This window comes from Takifugu flavidus, chromosome 22 (genome assembly GCF_003711565.1).
Source record: "Takifugu flavidus isolate HTHZ2018 chromosome 22, ASM371156v2, whole genome shotgun sequence".
NCBI classification, from domain to species: Eukaryota; Metazoa; Chordata; class Actinopteri; order Tetraodontiformes; family Tetraodontidae; genus Takifugu; species Takifugu flavidus.
In genome coordinates, this window is record NC_079541.1 from 1,402,340 (window position 1) to 1,424,637 (window position 22,298).

A 22,298-nucleotide genomic window follows, 5' to 3' on the forward strand; every position below is an offset into this window, starting at 1 on the left:
ACCAGAAGAGGGAGGAAAAAAAACAAAAACGGTTCCAACTCCTAAAAATATAAAGTTTCTGGGAATTCGGTCAAAGCCTGGATTTCTGGTGCCACCGTTGATCCAACTATCGGCTCCAGCCAACACGTAGAAAAACTGGCAGGTATTTTCTCACAACTTCTCACTCCTCTGAAGACGTTTCCAGGCATCCTGAAAGGCTCCTCCGTCCTGCCAGAACCGTAAAGACTTCAGGAGACATTTTCCAATATTCCTGTTTTGTTTTTTGGGTTGGTTTTTTTTTTTGTTTTTAACAAAAGTGGCAGCGTGAGGAAACGTGCACGAGCCGGCTCACCCGCCTCCACCAGCAACCAGAAAAGGGATAATTGGCTCCAGGAGGCCATTAACTGACACCAGGCTCCTGCTCAAGGTCAAGAGGAGGACATGTTCTAATTAATGAGTTCCAATCCACCCAGAACTCTGACATGAAACACGGCTTCGCTGATTCACTTTAATTTCTGCGTCTGCGGCACGAGGAGCCAGAACTGCCGCTGCTACTCGGACTTCCAACTTCCATCTCCAAGCAGAATTTGAAGATCCTTCATGAGCAATTATCTAAACGGGTTCGTGGCATTCCGGTGAGCTCCCATTATTCCCAGTGAGCGTCTGTCTTACGCATGTTTAGTGGTTACCTGAGGACTGACCATCAAAGCTGTCGCTTGATTTGTGGAGTCACTTGGTTTTACTTTTTAGTCTTTATTTCCTATTTAAGAGCGACCAGATTTATAATCCTCACATTGTGACATAGATTAACTTCTACACGTTGAGAAATATCTGATCCATTTTGTTCTCTTTCATAAAGCATCACCGGCTGGTGAAAGATTGCAAATAATTTATATTTTGTTGGGGTCCAGGGTGGTGTCAGATTTTTTCCTCCAGGGGGCGTTAGGGAGCTTCATTGCCTAAAGTGCCAGCTGTAGGCAATGAAGCTCCCTAACGCGCACCTGTGGGCGATTGCCACCTGGCTGCCTCCTTCAGGAGGGAGCACCTGCGCATCGGTGCTGGGGTGTCCTGTTGGCTCTGTTGCTGTCCTGTTTGTTTCCCGGCACGGTCAAGGTCTCCATGTCGTCTGCTGGACCAGTGAGCGTGCGGCGCCCGGTTCCTGGGTTCTCTGCAGTCCAGGGGGACTCTCCGCTGGACCCCATGAAGTGAGGATCCTTACTCCTGAGCTACCCGTAGTCCAGGAGGACTGTTTGTCTTTGTGTCTGCTCTCGGGTTCTCTCTAAAACCCATACCGTAACGCATTTATGTTGTATGTAAGTAAACAGATTAGCAGCATATTAGTCAATAATGTAAAAAGTACAGATTCAGATCTAAATAAAAGCAAAGGAACCTGTTGTGATTAATGAGGTGAGACTAATTACCGTTTCCTTCCCACCTGAAATTAGGGTGGAGGGTTAAATGGGTCCGTCCCGACCCCCCTGACCTCCCAACTCACGGCTGGTGTTCTGATTTACACCCCTCTCCTCTCTTTAAGTGTATTGTTGTGCATTAAAGACTTGTGCTAAATGTGAATGTCTGATCTGCAGGGGGAGGGAAAAATCCAGTTTTGATATCAGCCTTCAACAGTCAGAATACTGGACCTCAGTGGAAGCTCCATAACAACCAGTGTGGAGGCCAGTGTTATGGTGACACCCTAACCAGGCAAATAGGAGGGACATCATGGCCAAAATGATAGATGCTCTTCTTTGGACTGTGTTAGCCGAATGCTAATTAGCCTAGCTCAAAGACTGGTTGTGAAGGGATGCAGTTGCATGGCGCCTGCAGCTAAAGTCAGATTATCGACGCGGGACTGTTGCAGCTCGTGTAAAAGATGTTTATATGGCTCAAATCACCAATTTCCCATACTGGCCCATCAGATTGCTGCTAGCTTGAGTCAGCCCCAGCTTCTTATCTGCCGGTTGGAGTGTGTCAGCGGTGTGTTGGAGGTGTTAAGCACCTCTCATCTTGAGCTGTCTGCCTCTGACACAGCCTGTCATTGATTTCTCCCCAACTTTAACCCACGCTGCCTCGTCCTCTGCTACTCCCCGGGCCCTCGCCGCCCTGACACCAGCCTACAAACGCCATGTTTGTTGCTGGAGTTCCTCTCCACGCGGAGCCATTTCCTGATGATTCTGATGGATCCGAATCCCAGGGAATGTGATGCTGCAGCGCTTCACTTCCAGGCTCCCCGTTGTCGGAGTAATCCCTCGCAAACACACGCAAATCAATTGTCTTCAGATGGAATTGGCTGCTTTGACCTTTTTATGGGAAATGAAAATAAGTGGAGGCGCAGAACAGCTGATATTGGATTCTGTTTTTAATTAATGTGTGTATTATCCGGGTGGATGAAGCCAGGGGGAGGAAGTTAATTGAATTACAGTCAGCGAGTTGGATAATGCACTGTTGTAATTGTTCAACTGTATAAGACAGTGCGCACATTAGGAAGATGAAAGGCGGCCCGATTCGCTTCCAGAGACTGGTGAGAAAACCCTTGTTTGGTTTTGGGGTGTAAAAAAAATGAATGGATTTCTAATTTAACTCCTATTTGTTCACATAAAGTCCATATGTTACTTTCTTAGAGCACTTTTGCACCAGGCACAGCTATCCAACACGTCACTGGGAACCATTTTAGCGTGCACAAGTTCTCAATCTATATAAATCCAAATTTAGGCTGTAAAACAGAAAATCGGTTCCCCAGATGTCTTGCTCCAAGTAGCAAAGCCTGTTTCAATGGGGAGTTTTCTTCAGTAAATTCAGCGTGTTCTTGTCTGCTTTGACAGAGAGATTCAATACGTGGCATATTAATGAGCACCTCTCATTTTTAAATTTAGAATTCCGTGTTAATAGGTATTAATGTCGTACATAATAAATGTTCAATCGGATTAGATTCAAACCATGTCGCGAGCTCGATGCCAGGTTTGGAGACTTTTGTGATGTGCTGCCACCTTGTGGCCAAAACGGGATACAACAATTTCGAGCGCGGTGGAGGATTTTCTTTTACAAAGTGAAGATTTTACTTTCACAAAAGTAAATAACACAATATCCGTTATGTACAGAGACAAAGGGAGTCATTTTCAAATTTGTTCAGATGTCGGACAGCGGGGAAGTTGTCCAGATGTGTTGTTACACTGACGCTGCTGGAAGGAGCCGAAGTCTTGTGAAGAAAGCTGGTGTCAGAGTCTCTCAGGGGGAGGTGAGGACCATCGTGAGCGTGTAGCTCAGGTGTTTAAACATACGGCTGCGCTTCTGAAGGTTCCCGGTTCAAATCCCTCTTCCTACTTTTAGAGTAACGAGTGTCCAATTTGAATGTCAAAAGTCCCATGAGGACATCAGCTCCCATGCCCTGATGGCCTGGTGGTGGAAAGAGCGCGACCGTAAGTCGCCAGTGGTGCTGCGTCTGGTTCGAGTCCCGCCTGTGCCTGATGGGGATTAAAGGGAGTGTCCCCTCCCGAAGCCCGGGTCCATAAATGGAGGGTGTTATGGACCATGTGATGGGCAACAGCTGGAATTTTACACCACACTGGGAGTTGCTGACTGATTGATTAATGCATGATCACAAAAGGAGGGAGAGATCTGCTGGACAATTTTGATTATGTTGAAGAAGTAACTGGGTAAAAACACCAATACATTTTATTTTTAAGCGAAGCTACAAGTTCTCTGCCTACCTCACACGTAGGCAGCGATATGTAAACATAATTAACGACAGCACATACAGTGGTGGTGAAAAGTTTACATACACTTAAATATACGTACAGCAATGCTAATATTTGGTTACAAAACATCCACAAGCTTCTGGCAAGTTTCTGGTTGAATCTTTGACCAGTCCTCTTGACAGCAGGGTTAAAGGCCTCCAAACATATTATCATTATCCAATGAGCCCTTTTTAAATGGCCTCAGAGAAGTCACCAGCTGTAGTCACTCATGATCACTCACAAGAAGTTAAGAGGCCATGCTATGAAGCTCATGTCATTGACACAACTTTCTAAGTCTCCAAAATTGCTCATTCATGTTGCTGTACGTATATTTTTGACCCAGCTGATTTGGTCACATTTTCAGTTTACCCATAATAAAGTCATAAAAGAATCAAACTTCATGATTGTTAACTGTGACAAAGAAGTATCTGTTCCAATCATTCTATCAGAGAAAAATCAGATTTGTAGACATAACTGGAAACTCAAGACAGCCATGACATTATGTTCTTTACAAGTGTATGTAAACTTTTCACCACCACTCATAAACAGCATTTTAAATGAATCACACTTCTTGCAGGCTAATATGGACCTACTGTACATCAGAGAAGGTTTCAGTGGTTTTGTTTTTCGGGACTCGAGGTTTGGACGCGATGAGTGCAGGGCGGGGGGGTCGGCGCGGGCTCTACTTCACCACAGGTGCGTTTCCCTGCTCTCGGCCATCACCTGGCTGGCTTTCTGCAGCAAAAAATTACCCAAACGATGAAACGGGCCGTAAGGAGTAGTTCGTCGAAAAAAATGGACACCTCCCGAGGTCTCACCTGGAGCATGTCGGGGGACTCCTTGGGCCGCTGGGCCATGTCCTCAGACTCGAAGAGCATCATGGCCCTGGGAACGCTACCACACGGAGGGTAAGATGGCTGCTGAGGTCTCACCCACCAGATGGAGGTGTTGCCCCAGAGAGCTCTGGGGGGTAGCGATGACGCCAGAGCGCATGAAAACTAATGCGACATGATGATTTTGCTGCAGAACAGCTGCCCAATTGTTGTAGCATTTTCTGCAGCCGCTGATGTGAAAATCAGGAATTCCACCCTGCTAACTGTCCTGGATATTCTTCCGAACAATCAGGAAGTAGGATTTGATGAGCACATGTTGAAAACCTGCCTCAGCAGCTATTTTCTTCACAAAATCTTTGGTGAGTCCAGCCAGTGGGAAAAGAGGCGTCCTGACTGAGGAAAAACGTCCGGTCTTTGATCTGCTTCTTTGTGCACCCTGACAGCTGAGCAGAAGCCAAAGGTCGTTAGGATCACACAACTCCACCGCGAGCTACACGAAACGATAGAAGTCAAACAATAGCATATTTATAATACAACTACCTAAAAACCTTGTGCCAGTACTCTTTGACATAAGACACTTGATGGAAGGGGAGGTCCAGGATCTGACAGACTTTGTAGGCATCCTCACAGTCTTTTTCTGTGGTGCACACCCCGCGTTCATCCAACGGGTCCCAATTCTTCATAAATACTCCCGTGACATTGTAGCCTTGATACAAAATAGACAACATTTGCAATCTAAACTACCATTAAGAGGAAGGAATATGTGCGTTTGTTGCATTTTTACTTGTTCAGCTTAATTTTTGCATCCATCATTAGCAGGTGACATCAAGTGTGTGTGTGTGTGTGTGTCAGGGTTGATCTGACCTCTTCTCTTTAGTAGTAAGGCTGCAACGGAGCTGTCAACGCCACCGGACATGGCGCACACGACGTGTCGAACAACCCCCATGTTTGAAATATAAACGTCGGGGCATTAGTATTATTTTCCCAACTGTAGATAATTAAATGGTTACCCCGTTCCCATTACATGAGGAGCCATGACAGGGTGCGTTTCAAAATAATGTCCGGAACGATACATGTCGCGACGCGGAACCTTTGTTGGGGGAATCTCAAAACTGTAACTGAAAGGTAAAAACTAAAGTTTATCATTGAAAAAAAGTTTAATTCCAACTGCATGTTTACTCAACAAATTAAAGCAAATAATATTCTTTGTAGAGCAACTCGTGCTCGATGATACAGGGTACCTATATGTAGTGTGTTCTGTATCTTGTTCATCAGGTGTGAACCCTTAAAATAATAAATACCGCGATAAAATATATTTTCTACAACGTTGAACTTTTAGTTATCCAAAGTCATAAGACATATACTAGATGCTGTCACGCTGAATCTTTTGAGGGAGGCCAGGGAGATTCTGAGAAGCAGCCCCATGGGTGTCATCAGCACCCCCATGATCCCCTGGTGCCAGACAACCCTGCCTCTGGACATCCAGGGCAATGTCCACATCAAACTGGAGAACATGCAGAGAACTGGTCAGACTGAGCTACGTTGTTCCTCATGACCACATTTTCTGTTGTCTAATGAGGGTTAAAGCAACTCATCTTTTCCAAGGGGGCCACGGATAAAGGTAAATAGACTTTATTATTTTATGTGTACAGTTTTGCAAATGCTATATTCGCGGTTCAATGCTTCGCTCCGGCAACCATAAACCACGTTAATGCGCTCCCAGCATTTACAGTCACATTCACAACATGCAAAATAACAAATGTAAAAAGCATTTGCTAAATATCAATCACATTTGTGGAATGGGAGCAGTCATATTTGAAACAGTAGCAAGAATAACCTAAAACAAATTCAAGATTTAAGCCTTTTCCCCAATTAACTTGTCAGTGAAAATTAAAAAAAAAAAAAAAAAAAATCAATCATGTAATGTATATACCCAACCTAAATACAACTATTGTCTGATTAAGGAAGTTTAACTGAATCAAAACCCCACTAAACGAGTGCTTCAATTGCTTTGATTCTGTTGAAAGTAGATCTACATCTATATTTTGGATTAGATCAGGATTAGACTTGAATTCTTTCTTCCACCCAGAAATGGAACATTGGTTGAAGACAGACGAGTGAAGGTCCGTCCTGCAAACGCCAGTCTCTTCGGAGTTTCCCTACACCGAACCAGGAAGGTTCAGTTGCCACAAACACTCAGGACCCCGTTTTGACCCCTCCGTTTATAAAACCCCTCTCAATAAATGTCTCTTCTCATTGTGCTACATAAATGATAGTGTGCCTTATATACAAGCAAGAAAACATTGTCAGCACTTTGGTGTGGGCTTGTTAAGCGACCGGGAGTTGAAACCATTTGTTTTTAAACGTAGAATAAGAGTCAAAGGTGAATACGAAGAGTTGCTGTCAGTAGTGACGGTTTATTCCAGAAGGTGGGGCCGTTGCTCCGCAAATCCCACAAACGGGTGACCTTCACCGGCCTGGAGATGCCAGATTTGCTCATCTGGCTTCACATTTTAAACCGACCTCACGCGCTCGTTTCCAACATTGGGAGAGCCAGCAGAGGAGCTGCTTATCGTACAGTACGCATGGCCGTGTCAACAAAAGGTATAAAATGGTCTTTGAACCGAAACGCTGTCACATTAAAAGAACACCCGACTGAAATAAAGTAGAAGAAATGCTCGGCTCTTGTTTGGCCACCGACGTCCACAAAGCTGGCGACCTGACCCGAGCCCCAGCCACTGGGAATGTGGAATGTTCGGCTTACAGTCGGATGCAAATTACGTTTTACATGTACAAAACAGACTATACAAAACAGTGAGTAAAAAAAAAAAAAACAAACAAAAAAAAAAAAAACCCTTTAAACTTAAATATTTAACTCATTGAGAGACATGTAAACACAACATAATCTCCAAACCTCACTCCTAACTTCATTCTAGCAAACCAAACACAAGGCTTTAACTACACGGCAACACTGACTGGCTCCTCTGCACACCGCCCTCGCCAAGAATTTGGGGGGGGGGGGGGGAAAGGGTGAGAAACAAGCGTCACAAGACAGGCCGAAGATTTGTTTTTTGTGCGACTGGGCTCATATCACATGGGATTGTGAGCGGGCGATGGCCTTTCCGTGTCAGTAATTGAATCGAGCTTTTCTCTCCCGTTTCATCAAAGCAGCCTTTGTGCTGCTGCGGAGCCTCTTTCTGCCCAACCTGCCTCTAAGGAATTGTTCCCCCCCCCCATTAAAAGAGAAAGTGTCTCCGTCATGCGTTTGGCTACCTGTCAGTGGTGTTTTGGTTGCTACATGCTGGTTGTGAAGGAGGTAGCGATTCGCCCGAGCGACTCTTGTGAAGAGGAGCTTCGGAACCGAACTATTGAGATGACGTGACGCTTTCGCAGCTTCAGAATGTTGCACACGCCCAACACCACCACCACCACCACCGCCTCTGATGTCGAGTCAAATTTGTGGAGATAAGAGCATGTTGAGGAGACGCCCTGCAGGCACTGAACAGGACAGTCTCGTTTGGTTCTGGCCTACGCGCTCCCCTGGAGTGCACGCTGTAGACAGCAGAGCAGGTTGGGAGGGAGGGCGAGCAAGAGAAAGGTGAGGGAGGGACGAGGGCGGGAGCGTTTATTCAGGTAGGGCCAGCGCGGCCACCTCCGACTTCATCTTGAAGTACTGGTTGAAGCGCAGGACGGCGTATCTGAGAGCAGCGGGGGGGGGGGGAAGTTAGTTAAAGGGCTCAGCTGGAATAAACGAAATATTGGAAACTGAAACGAAGGTCGTACCCCACGAAGTCAAAGTCGATGCTGGACAGCTTGGCCTGGATGAGCGACCACAGGCCCCAGAAGAAATGCGAAGCCTGGTCAGAGAGGGAAAAGGGAACATACACACAGGATTAGCATCCGCTTGTTGTGGGGAGAGAAATGTCATTTCTAATTACCCAACACAGCTCACTCGAGCATATACGTACACAAAACTAGTGGTAAACACAGAGCAGCTGACACATCTAACGCAGCCCTTCCTCCTGCCCTCTTTTCCTCTTGACAGTAAACAAAGCAGAGGAGAGCGCCCTGCCCCGTGGGGAGGTTCTGGTTGTCACCGCGGTGCCTCGGATACGGTGGCAGCGCTTTAGAACAGGTGCGTTTAGAATACGTGTGTGTGCTGCTGCACAGCGAATGTGAGCGGAAAATCCCCGAGTGACCCGAAGCTTTAAAAGGGAAGGCTTACCAAGGCGAATCGGTTGACCTGCACGTAAATGATCTCCACCTCCCGGTCAGTCACTTCACCTGCCTGGCCCTTGTGCTCTTTATAGGCCTCCAGGTACGAGCGGAGCCACTGCAACTGAAAGGCCCGGTCAGGGTAGTGGCTGTAATCCACTTCGTTCAGGCCTGGGAGAAAAAAACACACCGGGTCAGCGAGGCATGGCGGCCACGTGCGCGTGAGTGGAAGAAGTGGCACGTACCAGCAAACTCGTTGAAATGGTTCCCAATGTCGTAGGCTTGGTAATTGTACCCAGAGTACTCGTAGTCAATGAACTTTACACTTCCTGCAAAGACGAGCGGCATCGTTTAGGAAGAGAAACAGGAAGCGTGGAGATAAATGATTGTATTGTCTATTCCCTTTGATAACTCAGAATTCCAAGGCTTTCTAGGCGATACTGTTACTCTAGTCCTATCTCACTGTGTCGGCTGGTTACTTAGCCAAAGGTGGAGCGAGAGGGCTTGCATTTTGAGACGTCAAGACTGTGAAGAGGGAGTCCAACAGGGAAAATAAGAGGTGTCGTGATAGAGGAGGCAATATTGTGCCACCAGGCATGCTGATGAATCTGCAAGAAGTTGGCCGGCGTATGTAGATCGAGGCTGGTTTAGGGTTAGCGTCGCTACGAGAAGACGGAGACAGCCAGTGGGTTCCTGATGTTTGACTGCATGTGCCCCGACTTGTTCTACAGGATCAAAAATGTGCATCCTGGATCCATTAGGCAAATATGCTATTACTTATTCCGCCCATAGAACAAATACAAATGTAGAAGAGGAGCGAGTGCATATGGCTTTGTTTAGGGGACATAGTAACGATGGGGGGGTTGCCAAGTCTGACGGACAGGAAAAAACAGTTGAAAAGAAAGCAGGGAGAAAAGAAGAACGGTGGAGAACGAAGACGTGCAAGAAAGTGCACAGCGACACACTGTTTGACATTCTCCGGTTACACACTGAAACCTCCCAGACACACCCGTAAAACTACTTTTCAAAAAAATCCCGTGCGGACTTGGGAGGAAAAGAAAGTCGTTTTGGATTCCTGTTTTGGATTCCTGTTCTTCTCTTCCTGCCCGTCAAGAGATGAAGCTGAGCCGGGAGAGGATGTTGCACAATGTGTCGCTGTTTAACAACACGAGAGGGTCGATGGAAAAAAGGAAGGTGTTGAGTTACGACAACGGACAGAAGAAGCGTTGAGCCACGAGGTGCTCGGTCTCAAAATGCAAGCCCGTTCTTATCGGGAAACTAAGAAAACAAAATGGACTAATGAAGAAGAATCTATGTGAACCAAATGTCGATTCTGCTTAATGTCTTTGTTTTGGCCTTGGCTTGTGATTTTTGCCCTAGTATGCGGAACATTAGTCTTTGGTGTAGTGCTGGACTACAGAGAAAGACACTTTGAGGTGGGTTACCAGCCGGCGTGTGGGTCCTAGCGGGACACAACTGAACACCTCCAGGCAGTGGCTATAGCCCACCCTGTGCAGCAGATGAAAAGGTTGGGGCAAACACATCTTTCACACATGCTCACTCTCTCACTGACACATTTTGTCTTTTTTTTATCCATTCTTGCTCCTCGGGTTCCGGACGCCGAGGCCTGCAGCCAGGATTCCCGTTCCCTCCCCCACAACATGCAACCTCACTTCCCTTTCTCGCAACACTCCCCTCCAATGCTCGCTTCCCATTGGTCCGCCTGAACCCAATCGCGGGATGCGGACGCCTCTGCTGCTTCTGCAGATTTCTGAGAGGTTTCCTGTCGGTCGCTACGTTGCAGGTTTTACAGATCCTGGCGTTTATGGGAAAATGTTTTGGGTCTTTGTTTTTTTTTTTTTTAAACCATCTTCTGAGCTCTGTGACAGGGCAGTGTGAGGTTAAATAGCCTGGAGGCTGAGAGACAAAATGGAGAAGTATCGCAGACACGTAACACTGTCAACGCGTGACTCCAATACCAAACTGTGCTGGTTTTATCAGCGCAGGAAGTTGTGGGCCGACATGCGGTTCAGGCTACAGCAAAATCAGCAAAGGCACGGGAGGACGCTCGGCAGACGTTCGGCCCCTCAACACGCCAACTTTGCAAAAACAGTGAGATTGGGCTTGGAGTTTACTTTAAGAAACCAAAAACTTGCGTAACTGAAACTTGTGGGTCCAGTTGGTTTTCTGCCAGAACGCATCAAGAACGGCAACATTTTGAAACGTTTGCAGAACTGGTTTACGACGCTCTACCCTCGGGGCAATATTGCGTAATCCCCCCCCCCCCATATTTTCAGAACAACTACTCGTCTTTCAAGGGTGGACCAAACTATGATTCCTTTTTTAAATTAAAAAAAATAAGTAGGAATTTCAAGACAATCGAGATGATTTCGGTACTTTTCCACTTCTCCAGCCTCTCAGCCATAAGCCGCTATTTTTACACACAAGGATGAGTTTTATTTTATTTAAAACAGGTCTGATTTAGTTCTATGTAGAAAAAACACCTTTAATGCAAAACTGAGTGATTTAAAGACTAAAGGATGGTGGATGGGAAAACTCAACCCGTGAGAAAGTGCTGGTCACTGGTGTGTGCAGGACTAATAATGGATAATATAGTTAGAAATAAAATAGGTTTCACCAATAAAAAAATAGTGAATGTGGAAGGAGGAAGATCAGCAAACCGTAGACACAGTTTGAGAAGCAGCAGTGGAAGTAGCCTAGCTAGTGTCAAAGGGCCAACGGGTGGGCGAGTAGCATTGGAGGGTGAAGAGTAGGTACATGGCTCCTACTGCCTCTATGAACTCATCCCGATTAGCCCTGAGCAGTGGGCAGACTACGCGGGGGGCCCTCAGAGCCGACCATGCGTGAGCTTTGTCTCTCCACAGCCTCGCCGGGGCAGGGGCAGCCTCACCCACGGCTGTCATTCCTAGGGAAGAAAGGCTAGACACAAGGAGCTGTGAGAAGTGCCCCACCAGGGAGGCGGACAGCTCTTAAACACCCCCCGCCCACCCTCCAAAAAAAGAAAAAAGAACACAAACATGACGAAAGAACTAAAAAATAGCCCATCCGCCCGCCCGCCCGCCCGCCCTTCCCGGTTGCATTTCAGACTCGTTCTCTCAGTTTGCTCTGCCATTCATCTGCTACAAAGACAATAATGTACACATTTTCTTCACAGTGGCTGGCATCATTAGCGCTTACTTCACCACATGCTCGTCATTACAGCAAAACAACAAGAGTACCGGCAGTAAAACTGAAACTTAGGTATGCAAATGCGATGTCGTGTTGCTGGCTTTCATGGCAGAATCAGACCACCAGATCAGACAAAACATTGAAAAAAATATATATTAGAAGTTGCTGAGACTAACCTTATATAGAAATAATAGCACGCTACGCCGCTAAATAAGCTACTTGAATGTGCCTGCGACACTCTATGCAAGGGAAAATGACTCACACCTACTCCGACGGGGCAACAGAAGAGATTGGACCTCCTCCAGAGACTACATTAAAATTCATTTCAAAACCAAAGAGCTGTCTGATCTGATCGGTCTGATTCTACACCGGCAGCCAAATGCAATCAATGACATTTAGTAAAGCCTATGACGAGCTTTGAGGAGCTGGAAATCCTACCTGAGAGCAGGAACAATGCGGTTCACACTACAACAGTTCAGTCACACAGTACTGTCTACGACTGCACTCGTGCAGCTTATACTCACCTGCCCCCTTGTTATAGATGATGTTTTTGCAGAGCAGGTCGTTGTGGCACAGAACTACAGGGGAGCCCAGCACCGACAAGTCCTGCTGGAGCCACAGCAGCTCTTCTCGGAGGCACCGTGGGCTGGGCACCTCTGTTCTCAACCTGCAAGAGGCACCCAAGGGTGAACGCTGTGCAGTGAATTAGGTATGGAAGGAAAGGTAGACACATCCACCCTACCTTAAGCTTAGATTAACAACAGAACATCAATTTTAAGACTTGACTGACAAAAGAGAATAAGACAACGTTCAGTTGAAATTTTACAGGATTTGCTTTGATGTATACAATCTCATTCCAGATTGTAGTTTCGGTTAAAACATGACATCATTTACCTGCCAAACGGTCTCAAAATGGGTGCCTTAGGAGACCGTATGAAAGCAGCAGCTACCGACAAAAGATGGTTACGCAACAGCATAAATTAGGGCGCTTTGTGACGCAGCGCAGCATCATTCTTTTAGTTAAGAGAGATAACTGTCATTACAAGTACGTTGACTTGCATAACAATGTATTTAGAGCCCATTTTAATCCGCTCAAATGTCTCAAAATGTCCTCAAAAATTTAAATTTAGTCAAAACCATGAAGTGCATAAACAGGCCGCTGCCTTGGCAAACCACATGAGGTTATTTACGACCCCATTCGCCTATTCATGAACCACGCGGAAGGTTCTGGTAGATTCCAGCCTCCTCTGTGACCTCACCTGGTATTCTTCTCAGGGTTCTTGAAGGACTTGGGAATTAAGGCAAAATACTTGCCCATCTTCAACCAGAGGTCAGACTGCGGCACCCAGCCGTTGTGGGCATGAATGGCGTGATACTTGGCCAACTGTCTGGCAATGAGCCTGCAGTGAAGAGAAATGGAGGATTTGAATGAAAGAATAGAGCATTCAGAGAGCAATAGATTGGATTTTTTTTAAGTGTGTGTTTGTTTTTAACCTGAAAACATGCTGGCTGCGGATGTCCTCGGGCTCCAGGGCCATCCCCTCCAGAAACTCATAGCAAAGGCCGTTGTTGAAGGTGCAGTACAGGCGCGGGGCGCAGCGGTGTGCGTGCAACACCCTGAAACTCTTCACTTCGTTTTCACGGTCCACCAGCAGTTCGGTTTTGTTGCCATAAATGCGGACCAGGACCACGTCCTGCATGACTGCGCCCACATAGCAGCCCAGGAGTTTATTGGTTATTCCATCTGTGAAAAACTGCAGTGAGGAGGTGGGGGGGGGATGAGACAAGAAAGAGGGAACATGGTTGAACTGAGGAAAATAACAGTATTGTGCCACCATTTAACTGGGCTTATTACAAGAGTTGGAAAGACTAAAGACCCTCTATTAAGAACATTGTTTCAGAAGATTCTTCTGGATTTGGCAGAGTCACAAGGGAAGAGGAACGAAAGCTGCCAGGAGAATTTGGGGCTTGTCTGTTTTGATTTAACGTCCTCTGCTGTGACGCCGGGAACATTTTCGGGCGAGAGGGTTGGGGAGGCGGGCACCAACATACCAGCCTAATTGTTCAGTCTATAAGGGATTGACTGGGAATGACGGGACCGTCAGGAATTTTATTTTTGCATGGAGGAAGCAATGGCAGGTATTTGCTGAGCTCCCACTTTGCACTCATTCATGAATATGGGCGATGGTGGTGGAGCATGTGACCGACTCCCACCCTCATCAGGTCGAGCCACCCCCCCCCCGAAAAAAAAAAAACCAGACAGAGCAAAGACAACCAAATCACTGTGGGGATACACGTTTTTATCATCAATAAATGCACAATAACGCATCCACAGCCGATCATACACCTCCGTCCATGACCTTAACAGTATTTTTGGATCACTCCCCCAAGATGAATGCTCTTTTTTCACCGCTCGTGGGCTAAATGCGTGCACCGATGACATATTAAATGCGAAAAGACGCGAAATGAGACGATCCTTTGACGCATGACGCGCGTAAAGGACTCTAAGTGGCTGACTGGACCGAGCTGACGCAGATGCTATTAGCACGAACTAATCCCGCGGTGGAAAAATCTACTGCGCTACCTTTGAAGGTGGGCTGCTGCTCTCTCAAGGTCGACAGCTCAGCAGAGATAGTCGTCTCATTTTCCCCAACCTGTAACATCTTTAATCGAGCCTCAACATCTATAACCAACTAGCTAACACTAGGTCCCCCCACCCCCGCCCCAGATTGGACAGCGTTGCTAGTTAACGCCCGTTTCTGTACATCCATTCAACAACACGGGACGTTTAGATACGTCACATTAAAGGGACTAACGCTGATTTATTCGTAAAGAATATTACAGCACCTTGATTTTGACCTCGGACGGCTTCCAGTTCGGTCTCAGTTCCTTGATAAGCTTCAGAGCACCGGATCTGTAGTCGCTCTCGTCCACCGCCACATCTATTTTGGGCACAGCGGGAGCCTCGTCGGGAACATGTATGTAGTTGGCCATGGTTCACTTTACTTCCTGGAGATCGTGGAACACTTTGCGTTGGTTTCGACTGTACCTGGCAGCGAAATGCGCAATATATGAAACGTACCACCAGCGCCTGAAATAAAATCCTTGAGGGGTCTGTGTGCGGCAACGCCTCGCTATTAGCCCCTCCCACTGCTCTCCCGGTGCATGCTGGTTGGGGAACGACTCACGGTGCGCTTGATACACAATCGGCATCCACCGCGTGCGGCCTTAACATTCGAGGGACACGTCAGAGTCACTTGTAAAAACGTTTAAACGTGTTGATTGCGTTCTAAGTTAGTGTTCTGTTTGGTCAAAGTCATGATGTATGTTTGGACACAAAACAGATGTTGCCCCCCCCAAAACGCTTACGCGTATTTAAAACCGAGGTATTGAAAACGAACGTACCCTTGATCTAGTAACAAAGTAAGCAGCTCAAACCTGCGTCAATGTTTTGAGCTCAGGCTTGCAGAAGAGTGTGAAATAACGCAATTTAATCTGACAAAAATGCGTAAAAAATGACTGTCTTGAGAAAAATGCTGGATTTCGTGGAAATTACCCGTGACAGATCCTTGATTAAACCCAGTGATACTACGGAAACAAACACCGCCCCCGTGTTAACGTGATCCTAATTTTTCTTCTTTAAAAAAAAAGCCAACCAAAAAACATGATTTCAACGTGAAAAACAACCGTTCAGATATCCAAGAGAGGTGCACAACAAAACCAGTAATCATTGGGGAAATGTAATTGTTGACTTCTATTTTCGGTCATAGGGTCTCTTAGCCAATCACAACACAGCCCATAATATTTACATAGGCTCACTATGCAAAGTCTTGGAGATCTGCTGAGCTGTATAAACTTGGGATACAGTTTGTACTCTGTCCTGTTTGTTGTTCTGTCTGCTACCTTCCTCATGCTCAATGCCTTATCAACCTTTATTATTAACCCATCCAACATAAATAACATAAATATAGGTGGACAGGCGAGCCACTGACCCAAAAACACCATTTACATTTGGGGCAAATGAAAAGTAGAGGACTTGTTTCTTTAATCCTTGCGTAATGATCTCAGTAGCTTACTTCTCTTAACTGGTGTTTACTTTTTTCCTTTCAAACGTGGATGTTCTGGGGATTTTCAAACAGCAACATAACCAAGAGTCGCATATCCAGGGTACAATGGAGGACACTGTTTGAGCTTTAAAACATCTATGGTTGTAATCTCTGCTGAAGCAGAGGAGGAGCCCGCTGTTACTGTTTCGGTAGAAACTTGATCAAGTGAGACAACATGGCAACAAGGGGATTTTCCTTTTTTCACTATTGTGTCCCACAGAACACATTCCATTCTTCTTAGAAAAAAAGTGTCAAGGTCTCATTGCAGCCTTGTGATTAGACTTTCATGCGTTTCATTCAAAGGAGCCTTTATCAAATGTGCGAATGCGTTATTTTATTAACTAAATATACGAGCGCATCAGTAAAAGCCTGGATATCATTTTAATACACTCATATTTCTTCTGAGATGTCATTTGCTCTGCACAGTTTATGGCTTTATCCAGTCTTTGTGATGCTGTTAATCAAAATAGTCCTCTATATCAATGTTGGGGTTCAGCAGGTCCTCTCCATACGGGGTCAGATCCATCTGGTTGAGGATCAGGTTCTCAAAGGTCTCCTCCAGGTCGGTTTCGCCGATGAGCACAGCTCCAAGCATGCGTCCCCCGCTGAGAACCACCTGGAAGGACACTGAGCATTTACCCTTTGTGTGATTCATCTCCAGTCAATACTAGAAAAAACTAGAACGATCTTCAGGATATCTGCTGCAAATCACCTCCGAAGCTGCTGCTGCCAACAATGTCAGAACAAGTTTTACATAGCACGAGTGCATATATGTAGAGTAGATGTAAAGTGGATTAAAAGTCCACACACCCATGTTAAAATGTCAGGTTTCGCTATCTGAAACGTGGGATGAGCCTTTTTCATCTTCAATGCGACCCAAAATGTAAACAACTCATTACACAGATAAATGATCTGCGTCGACGAATGTGGACGCACTGTTTTAATCATATGGTTTGAATTAACCAATCGCAGCCATACTTGTTTCAAATAGCCGTCAGGGCACACCTGCCAACACTGAAAGGGACCCTGGGTAATCCCACATAAAGTTCAGCTTTTCTGGTAGGACTTTCTGACATTTGCTTAAATGCATCTTACAGTAAACGCCAGGGTCCTCAGAGAGCTTCCAAAGCATCAGAGGGATTTTACTGCTGAAAGATACCAGTCAGGAGACGGCTGCAGAGGAATGTCAAAGGCCGGGGATATACCATGGAACACAGTGGAGACATCATCAAGGGGAGAAAATATGGGACTGTGACACTGCCAAGAACTTTATGTAACGCTTAAACTGAAAAGAAAAATTGGTCAAGGCTGCCAAGAAGCCTACAGCAATGTTAAAGCAGGAATTTCTGGCAAGCGCTTCGTGGAGAGATCAAAGGCTTCATATAAAGCAGAGTCCCCGAGCACAGTTAAAGTGAGGAAAAACAAGATGAATGCCCCAAAACCACATGTGAAAGTGCAATCTGAACCCCATGAATATAGTGAAGCACGCAGGTGTCAGCATTGTGATCAGGGGCTGTTTTAAATCAGCTGGAACACGGACCTTCGACGAGATTGGGGGGACTTACAGTATGAACAGGTTACGACCTTCGGGCTTTACGAAAAGCCGAACGCCAGCGACCCCGAAGCTATCGTCCAAATTTACCAGAAGAAGACTGAAGCTTTGGGACGGCCCAGGCAGAGCCCAGAGCCCAAACGAACATCTGTAGGGTGATCTGAACAGGGCTGTGCACAAGAGATGCCTTTGTAGGCTGACACATCTGGAGGGGTTTTATAGACGTCAAGATGTTGATAGAGTCCTGCACCAAGAGACTCAGCTGTAGTAAATTTAAACGACACTTCAAAAAGTGAGAGTTTAAGGGTGTGTTTGGAGTTATGTAACCAGGTTATTGAAGACTAAAGGACTTCAGATTGTTTTGCATTTAAAGCTTGATTTAAAGATTCTACTTCACATTAAATGAAAAAAAAAAGTATTATTTCTTTTGAGCTCATGTTTTTACATCCCTAAAACTGCCAACCTCAACCCACAGCAGCTGACTGCAGTTTCCAACAGTGTGTGCAATTTATGAGGACATTCCGCGCGAGTGAAGCTTCCAATCACATGATAATGACTCATGAAGTAAACAGTTACCCTGCTAGCAATGGCGCTCAGTTATCGTCCCTGTTTCTCATCGTTTGAACAGATGATCAGATGATTACCCTTTGCTTCTGTCTGATTACAGCCATTAAAATAGCTGCACCCTTGAAAAATGTCAAAGAAAATATATCTGCACTCGCTATTGAATGATGATTGTCTGTATGGAGGCTAAATGTATGTAAAATTGTAAAGTTTCTTATTGTTGAATGCACTAAGGAGCAATACCTTGACATACTCCCGGTCTTTAGTGCAGCGTACCAGCAGCTCATGGTCAGACCCCAGCCCCTGTGCATTAAACTTTCCCAGGAGCACCACCTATGGAAAAGGACAGGAAGTCACTGAGCAGCACTGTGGCGTGACCTTGAAAATGACATTTTCAAGGAGATGATTAACCGTAAAGTTAATGCTTAAAAAATTCCATTCCTCGTGACTAAGTTGGCAGGTACCTTATAGTTGAAGAATTTGGTGATGTGTGTGAAAAGTTCAAAACAGAAGTCCAGTTCTATTGGCTCTGACAGGGCCTGCGCTGCCAGGCAGCGGCCTGCGTACCAGCCCATCTGCCGGGCCTGCGTCCACAATCGCATCTGCAAGCACACGGACGTGCACAGGAAACATGAAGTGTTGTTTCAGCGTGTACTATCCTGACTGGAGCAGGAAGCAGGGAAAACACGCTGTGCAGCTCTCCTGCCAAAGACAAGCCTGTTGTTCCCACTCGAACCTTTTCCAAGATCGGCTGAGCGATGAGTTGCAGTGCTGTTTATTTTAGACAGAAATGTGTTCAACATTGAGGGTTTTCAGGTTCAAATAAGACGACGTTGATGTGAACCCAGCAACGGGAGGAACTTTCTACCTCTACTCATGAAAGGAAGGATACTGGCTACTTGTGTCTGAGTGGAGTTTAAAACGAATCATTCACCTTTGTTGGTTCTCATAACATGACTAAAAGGACTCAATAAATGAAATGTTGTAATGACAGTAACCTCAAAAAGGCAGTTTCAAGTTAGAGCAGCAGGGGCAGGAAATGCCAAACTGTTTAAAAATGCAAATATATTCCTCTATTCAAGTGACCTGAAGGATGTAAATTCAAATGCTCATAATTTCATATCACTGATAAGCTGTCTTTCTATTTTCATAGAGGTTTAACAGTACACTTGTTTCAAAAAGTATGAAAGCACTTTAATAATTTACATAATGTTCACCCACTGGTGAACAAAACTTGAACTGTGCCACATGCTTCAACTTTGGAGATAGTGTCATTTGAGTCAGTAGGCAGCATTACAGCACCTGTTTGTCTGTGGTTTAACCTCTGAAAAATGGCACTTGTTAAAGTCAGTATACCTGGTGCCACAAGGGGCTGCGTTCCCAGCATGCCGTGCACACATCTCCCGCAGCATACACATCTGGCTCTGATGTCATCATGTGGTCATTTACCTGCAGACCACCATCATCAGCGAGTGCAAACTGAATATGAAAAAGAAAACAAGCGTGATTAAATGATGGGAAGAGAAGCTCATCTGGGCTTTAGTGACATCTGGCAAAAACACAAAACTGCAGAGGGTTTGAGGGGGTTTTTACTGCTGAAGCCTATAAAATGGGACGCCTTGTTGAAACCAATCAGATGATCCCTCCCCTACTTACTGTGTTGCCATGGAGAAAAGGCTCTGTGTTTGGTACAACACCTGTGGCACTGACAACAAAATCGCAGCCAAAAGTCTTCCCATTGGTCAGCTGCACATGCAGCGGCCATGAATCTCCTGTGGGGAGACAAAAAGGACCGAGGATTAGACAGATAACAGATACAGTTTACACGCGCTGCAAGCCAGCATTCTCACCACTCTCTGGCTGAACCGGTTCCTCAAGGGGGAGGATTCTTTCCACTTCACACTCATATTCCAATAAAACTCTGCGGGGGACCTGATCACATGCCAGCAGAGAGATTGGACCAGATCACTTGCAGACATGGACTAATTCTGCTAAGTTTCTTTCAGAAAAAGAAACCAAAAGACTCCGGCCTTTAAACTAGACACCCAAAACAGAAAACTATCTAAATAAATTATGATCTGTCAAAGGATTATGCTAAACACAAAGCTGTGGTTACTGGAAAACTTCCAACCCAATCTCGTGCTTTTATGACAAACACTGAGCAGTCCAGTAACAATTGTCACCTGCTCTGCTCCTTGTAGAACGAGCCCTTCATGCCAATCAGGGCCGAGCGCGCTGCCTGCCTCTGTAGGACCACAACTGTGGCGTTGTGCTTTTCCATCTGGACATTTACACATAAATACAAGTAAGCCAGCAACTGTATTGTATAAAAACAAGGATGGGATCATCACGAAGGTGTGGCAAAGACCTGCAGTAAAGACTTGAGTCCCCCAGGGAGCTGGTTCCTCAGTGGTGTAGCGAGATCTTTTGCACGGAACAGCTCTTTCTGGTTTGTTCGTACCCAATGCTGGTATAAGGAACTGAGCAGCTCCGGCATCAAAGAAGCTGTTTCCAATGGCCTTGTCTTTAACAGCCCAAACAACCTCACAGCCCTCCACCTCATAGCTGCTCAGTGAGGGTCATGAGGACACAGCAAAAAACAGATGTCACAAGAATATGTAGACAAACCAGCATCATCCCTCCCAGTTTCCATTTACTTACACTAACTCCAGGGCAATCCCTCCATTGCCAACAACAACAATTCTCTTTGCTTTGGCTAATCGCTTCTGAAATTCCTGGAACACATGCACAAAGGCAACTGAGGTTGTAAAAATTAATTTAAACATGCACTTTAATTCATTCCATATAACTAAGCACGCCAATTATGAGGGCAGGTTCGAGTTCTGGGGGATTTGCAAAAGGAAATAGCTGAGAACAAGTTGTGATCACAGGATGTCCTTTATGTTATCGCCACAAGTTGCAGTGAGAATGTTACGTTCCTGTCAGTGTCAGGAATCGAATGCAGCCACACAGTGCTGTACCTGGGCACTGTCTGTGTCTCTTATTCCCAGCACGTTGGGGTTGTCGTGAGTGAGCAGTTTCGGTCGACCCCCGCTGCAGATACACAGCTTCTCGTAACCATAAACATGTCCGTCAGCTGTTTTTAGAGTCTGGGAACAGTGAGAGTAGAATTATTCAACATCCTGCTTCTCACAGTCTGTCCACCTTGTGGACGCTGTGAGCCCAGGTGTCCACAAGGTGGCGATAGTAAATAGATCTTTCTGACAAACATTGAATTTTATTGGAAATCGTATTTACTATCTTATTTATAGGTAACAAATATATTATATGATATCATCATTGTATATATTATTGACACTTAATGACAAAAGTGACTTGCATGGGACCGTGTGTGAAGTGACTTGACAGCAGAATGGATAACGGTGAGACTGGGAAACTTCTCCTCCAGGAAGCTGGACGGACGTTCCTTCACGTCAAACTCTTCAAGAGTCTTAGAAACCTTAACAAAAAAGATGGTCAACTTGCTGTTAAAAATGCATTACACTTATCCCAACAACTATATAGTTTCCCAAATTAATTCCACAGGTAGGGCATGTATTTAACGTGTGATTGAATATATCCCCATTCTGACCTGTTTATAATTGGTCACTGCCTTAACAAAGGGACCCGCAGTGATTAAAGCCACATCAGCGGACGGAATCTGGGATAATAGCTGTCAACCAAAGTTCATTATTAGTATATCTCAAATTGCATTATTAAAGCCTGTATGTACATTAATAATCTATGCTGGGGCTATATTTAAATATGAATTACGTTTCACCTGCTCAACGCATGTCACACCAGCGATGCCACCTCCGACGACTACAAAACTAAATATTTTATCTTTCTTGTCAGCCATCTCGTTTTAAAACAGTGATTAGCTAGCGCTGCGAAGCTAACGCTACCTCTCGGACATTTTGCGACAGAAAGACAAAATTAATCAGTTCGTTTAGGGTCGTTATTAACCTCTATTGATACTAAATCGTGACACACGCAGCAATAACACAATAACCTGTTGAACGCTGTTTAATGAATGAAAATAATTAACTTCACAATTCTATTATATCGTGTGAGAAATGAACACTGTCAACGTCACTTCCGTGTTTACAACGAAGTACGGAAAATGGTA

At 45.5% G+C, this 22,298-nt stretch overlaps 2 protein-coding genes and 1 long non-coding RNA gene across 5 annotated transcripts; 1 reads left to right on the plus strand and 2 right to left on the minus strand.

Moving 5' to 3' along the window:
* The first annotated feature begins 757 nt into the window (after positions 1–757).
* On the plus strand, positions 758–1,545 carry LOC130519371 (uncharacterized). Its single transcript, XR_008948293.1, has 2 exons — positions 758–1,292; positions 1,425–1,545. It is a non-coding gene; the product is annotated as an uncharacterized LOC130519371 (long non-coding RNA).
* Positions 1,546–6,159: 4,614 nt separating this feature from the next.
* etnk1 (ethanolamine kinase 1) lies at positions 6,160–15,273 on the minus strand. 2 transcript variants are annotated; one of them, XM_057022697.1, is made up of 8 exons: positions 14,795–15,273; positions 13,442–13,701; positions 13,207–13,347; positions 12,472–12,614; positions 9,004–9,087; positions 8,769–8,929; positions 8,327–8,400; positions 6,160–8,241 (listed from the first exon to the last, which is right to left on the minus strand). In XM_057022697.1, exons 1-8 carry the CDS (start codon positions 14,939–14,941, stop codon positions 8,169–8,171), a joined length of 1,083 nt encoding a protein of 360 aa, XP_056878677.1. In that variant the 5' UTR covers positions 14,942–15,273; the 3' UTR covers positions 6,160–8,168. The 2 variants fall into 2 exon arrangements, with proteins under 2 accessions (XP_056878677.1, XP_056878678.1); XM_057022698.1 differs by lacking the exon at positions 14,795–15,273 and adding an exon at positions 14,532–14,671.
* Positions 15,274–16,361: 1,088 nt separating this feature from the next.
* pyroxd1 (pyridine nucleotide-disulphide oxidoreductase domain 1) lies at positions 16,362–22,283 on the minus strand. Of its 2 annotated transcripts, XM_057022664.1 has the most exons (14): positions 21,951–22,283; positions 21,762–21,842; positions 21,510–21,629; positions 21,151–21,279; positions 20,831–20,904; positions 20,538–20,734; positions 20,353–20,450; positions 20,020–20,101; positions 19,826–19,941; positions 19,526–19,648; positions 18,634–18,771; positions 18,413–18,502; positions 17,696–17,849; positions 16,362–16,669 (listed from the first exon to the last, which is right to left on the minus strand). In XM_057022664.1, exons 1-14 carry the CDS (start codon positions 22,026–22,028, stop codon positions 16,599–16,601), a joined length of 1,551 nt encoding a protein of 516 aa, XP_056878644.1. In that variant the 5' UTR covers positions 22,029–22,283; the 3' UTR covers positions 16,362–16,598. The 2 variants fall into 2 exon arrangements, with proteins under 2 accessions (XP_056878644.1, XP_056878645.1); XM_057022665.1 differs by lacking the exon at positions 17,696–17,849 and having other exon boundaries at positions 21,951–22,282.
* Positions 22,284–22,298: the final 15 nt, after the last annotated feature.

Bases quoted from the DNA above. Each gene is read 5' to 3' on its own strand.
- etnk1 (XM_057022697.1), bottom strand. From the start codon at position 14,941: ATGGCCAACTACATACATGTTCCCGACGAGGCTCCCGCTGTGCCCAAA. The intron at 8,401-8,768 runs GTAAGCCTTCCC...CTCTCTGACCAG, and splicing joins AGGTCAACCGATTCGCCTTG to GCTTCGCATTTCTTCTGGGG. The intron at 8,242-8,326 runs GTACGACCTTCG...CGCTGCTCTCAG, and splicing joins ATCGACTTTGACTTCGTGGG to ATACGCCGTCCTGCGCTTCA.
- pyroxd1 (XM_057022664.1), bottom strand. From the start codon at position 22,028: ATGGCTGACAAGAAAGATAAAATATTTAGTTTTGTAGTCGTCGGAGGT. The intron at 20,102-20,352 runs GTGACAATTGTT...GCATGTGATCAG, and splicing joins TTCTACAAGGAGCAGAGCAG to GTCCCCCGCAGAGTTTTATT. The intron at 16,670-17,695 runs GTAAATTTGGAC...GTGTCCTTCCAG, and splicing joins AAAGCTTCAGTCTTCTTCTG to GTGGTTCTCAGCGGGGGACG.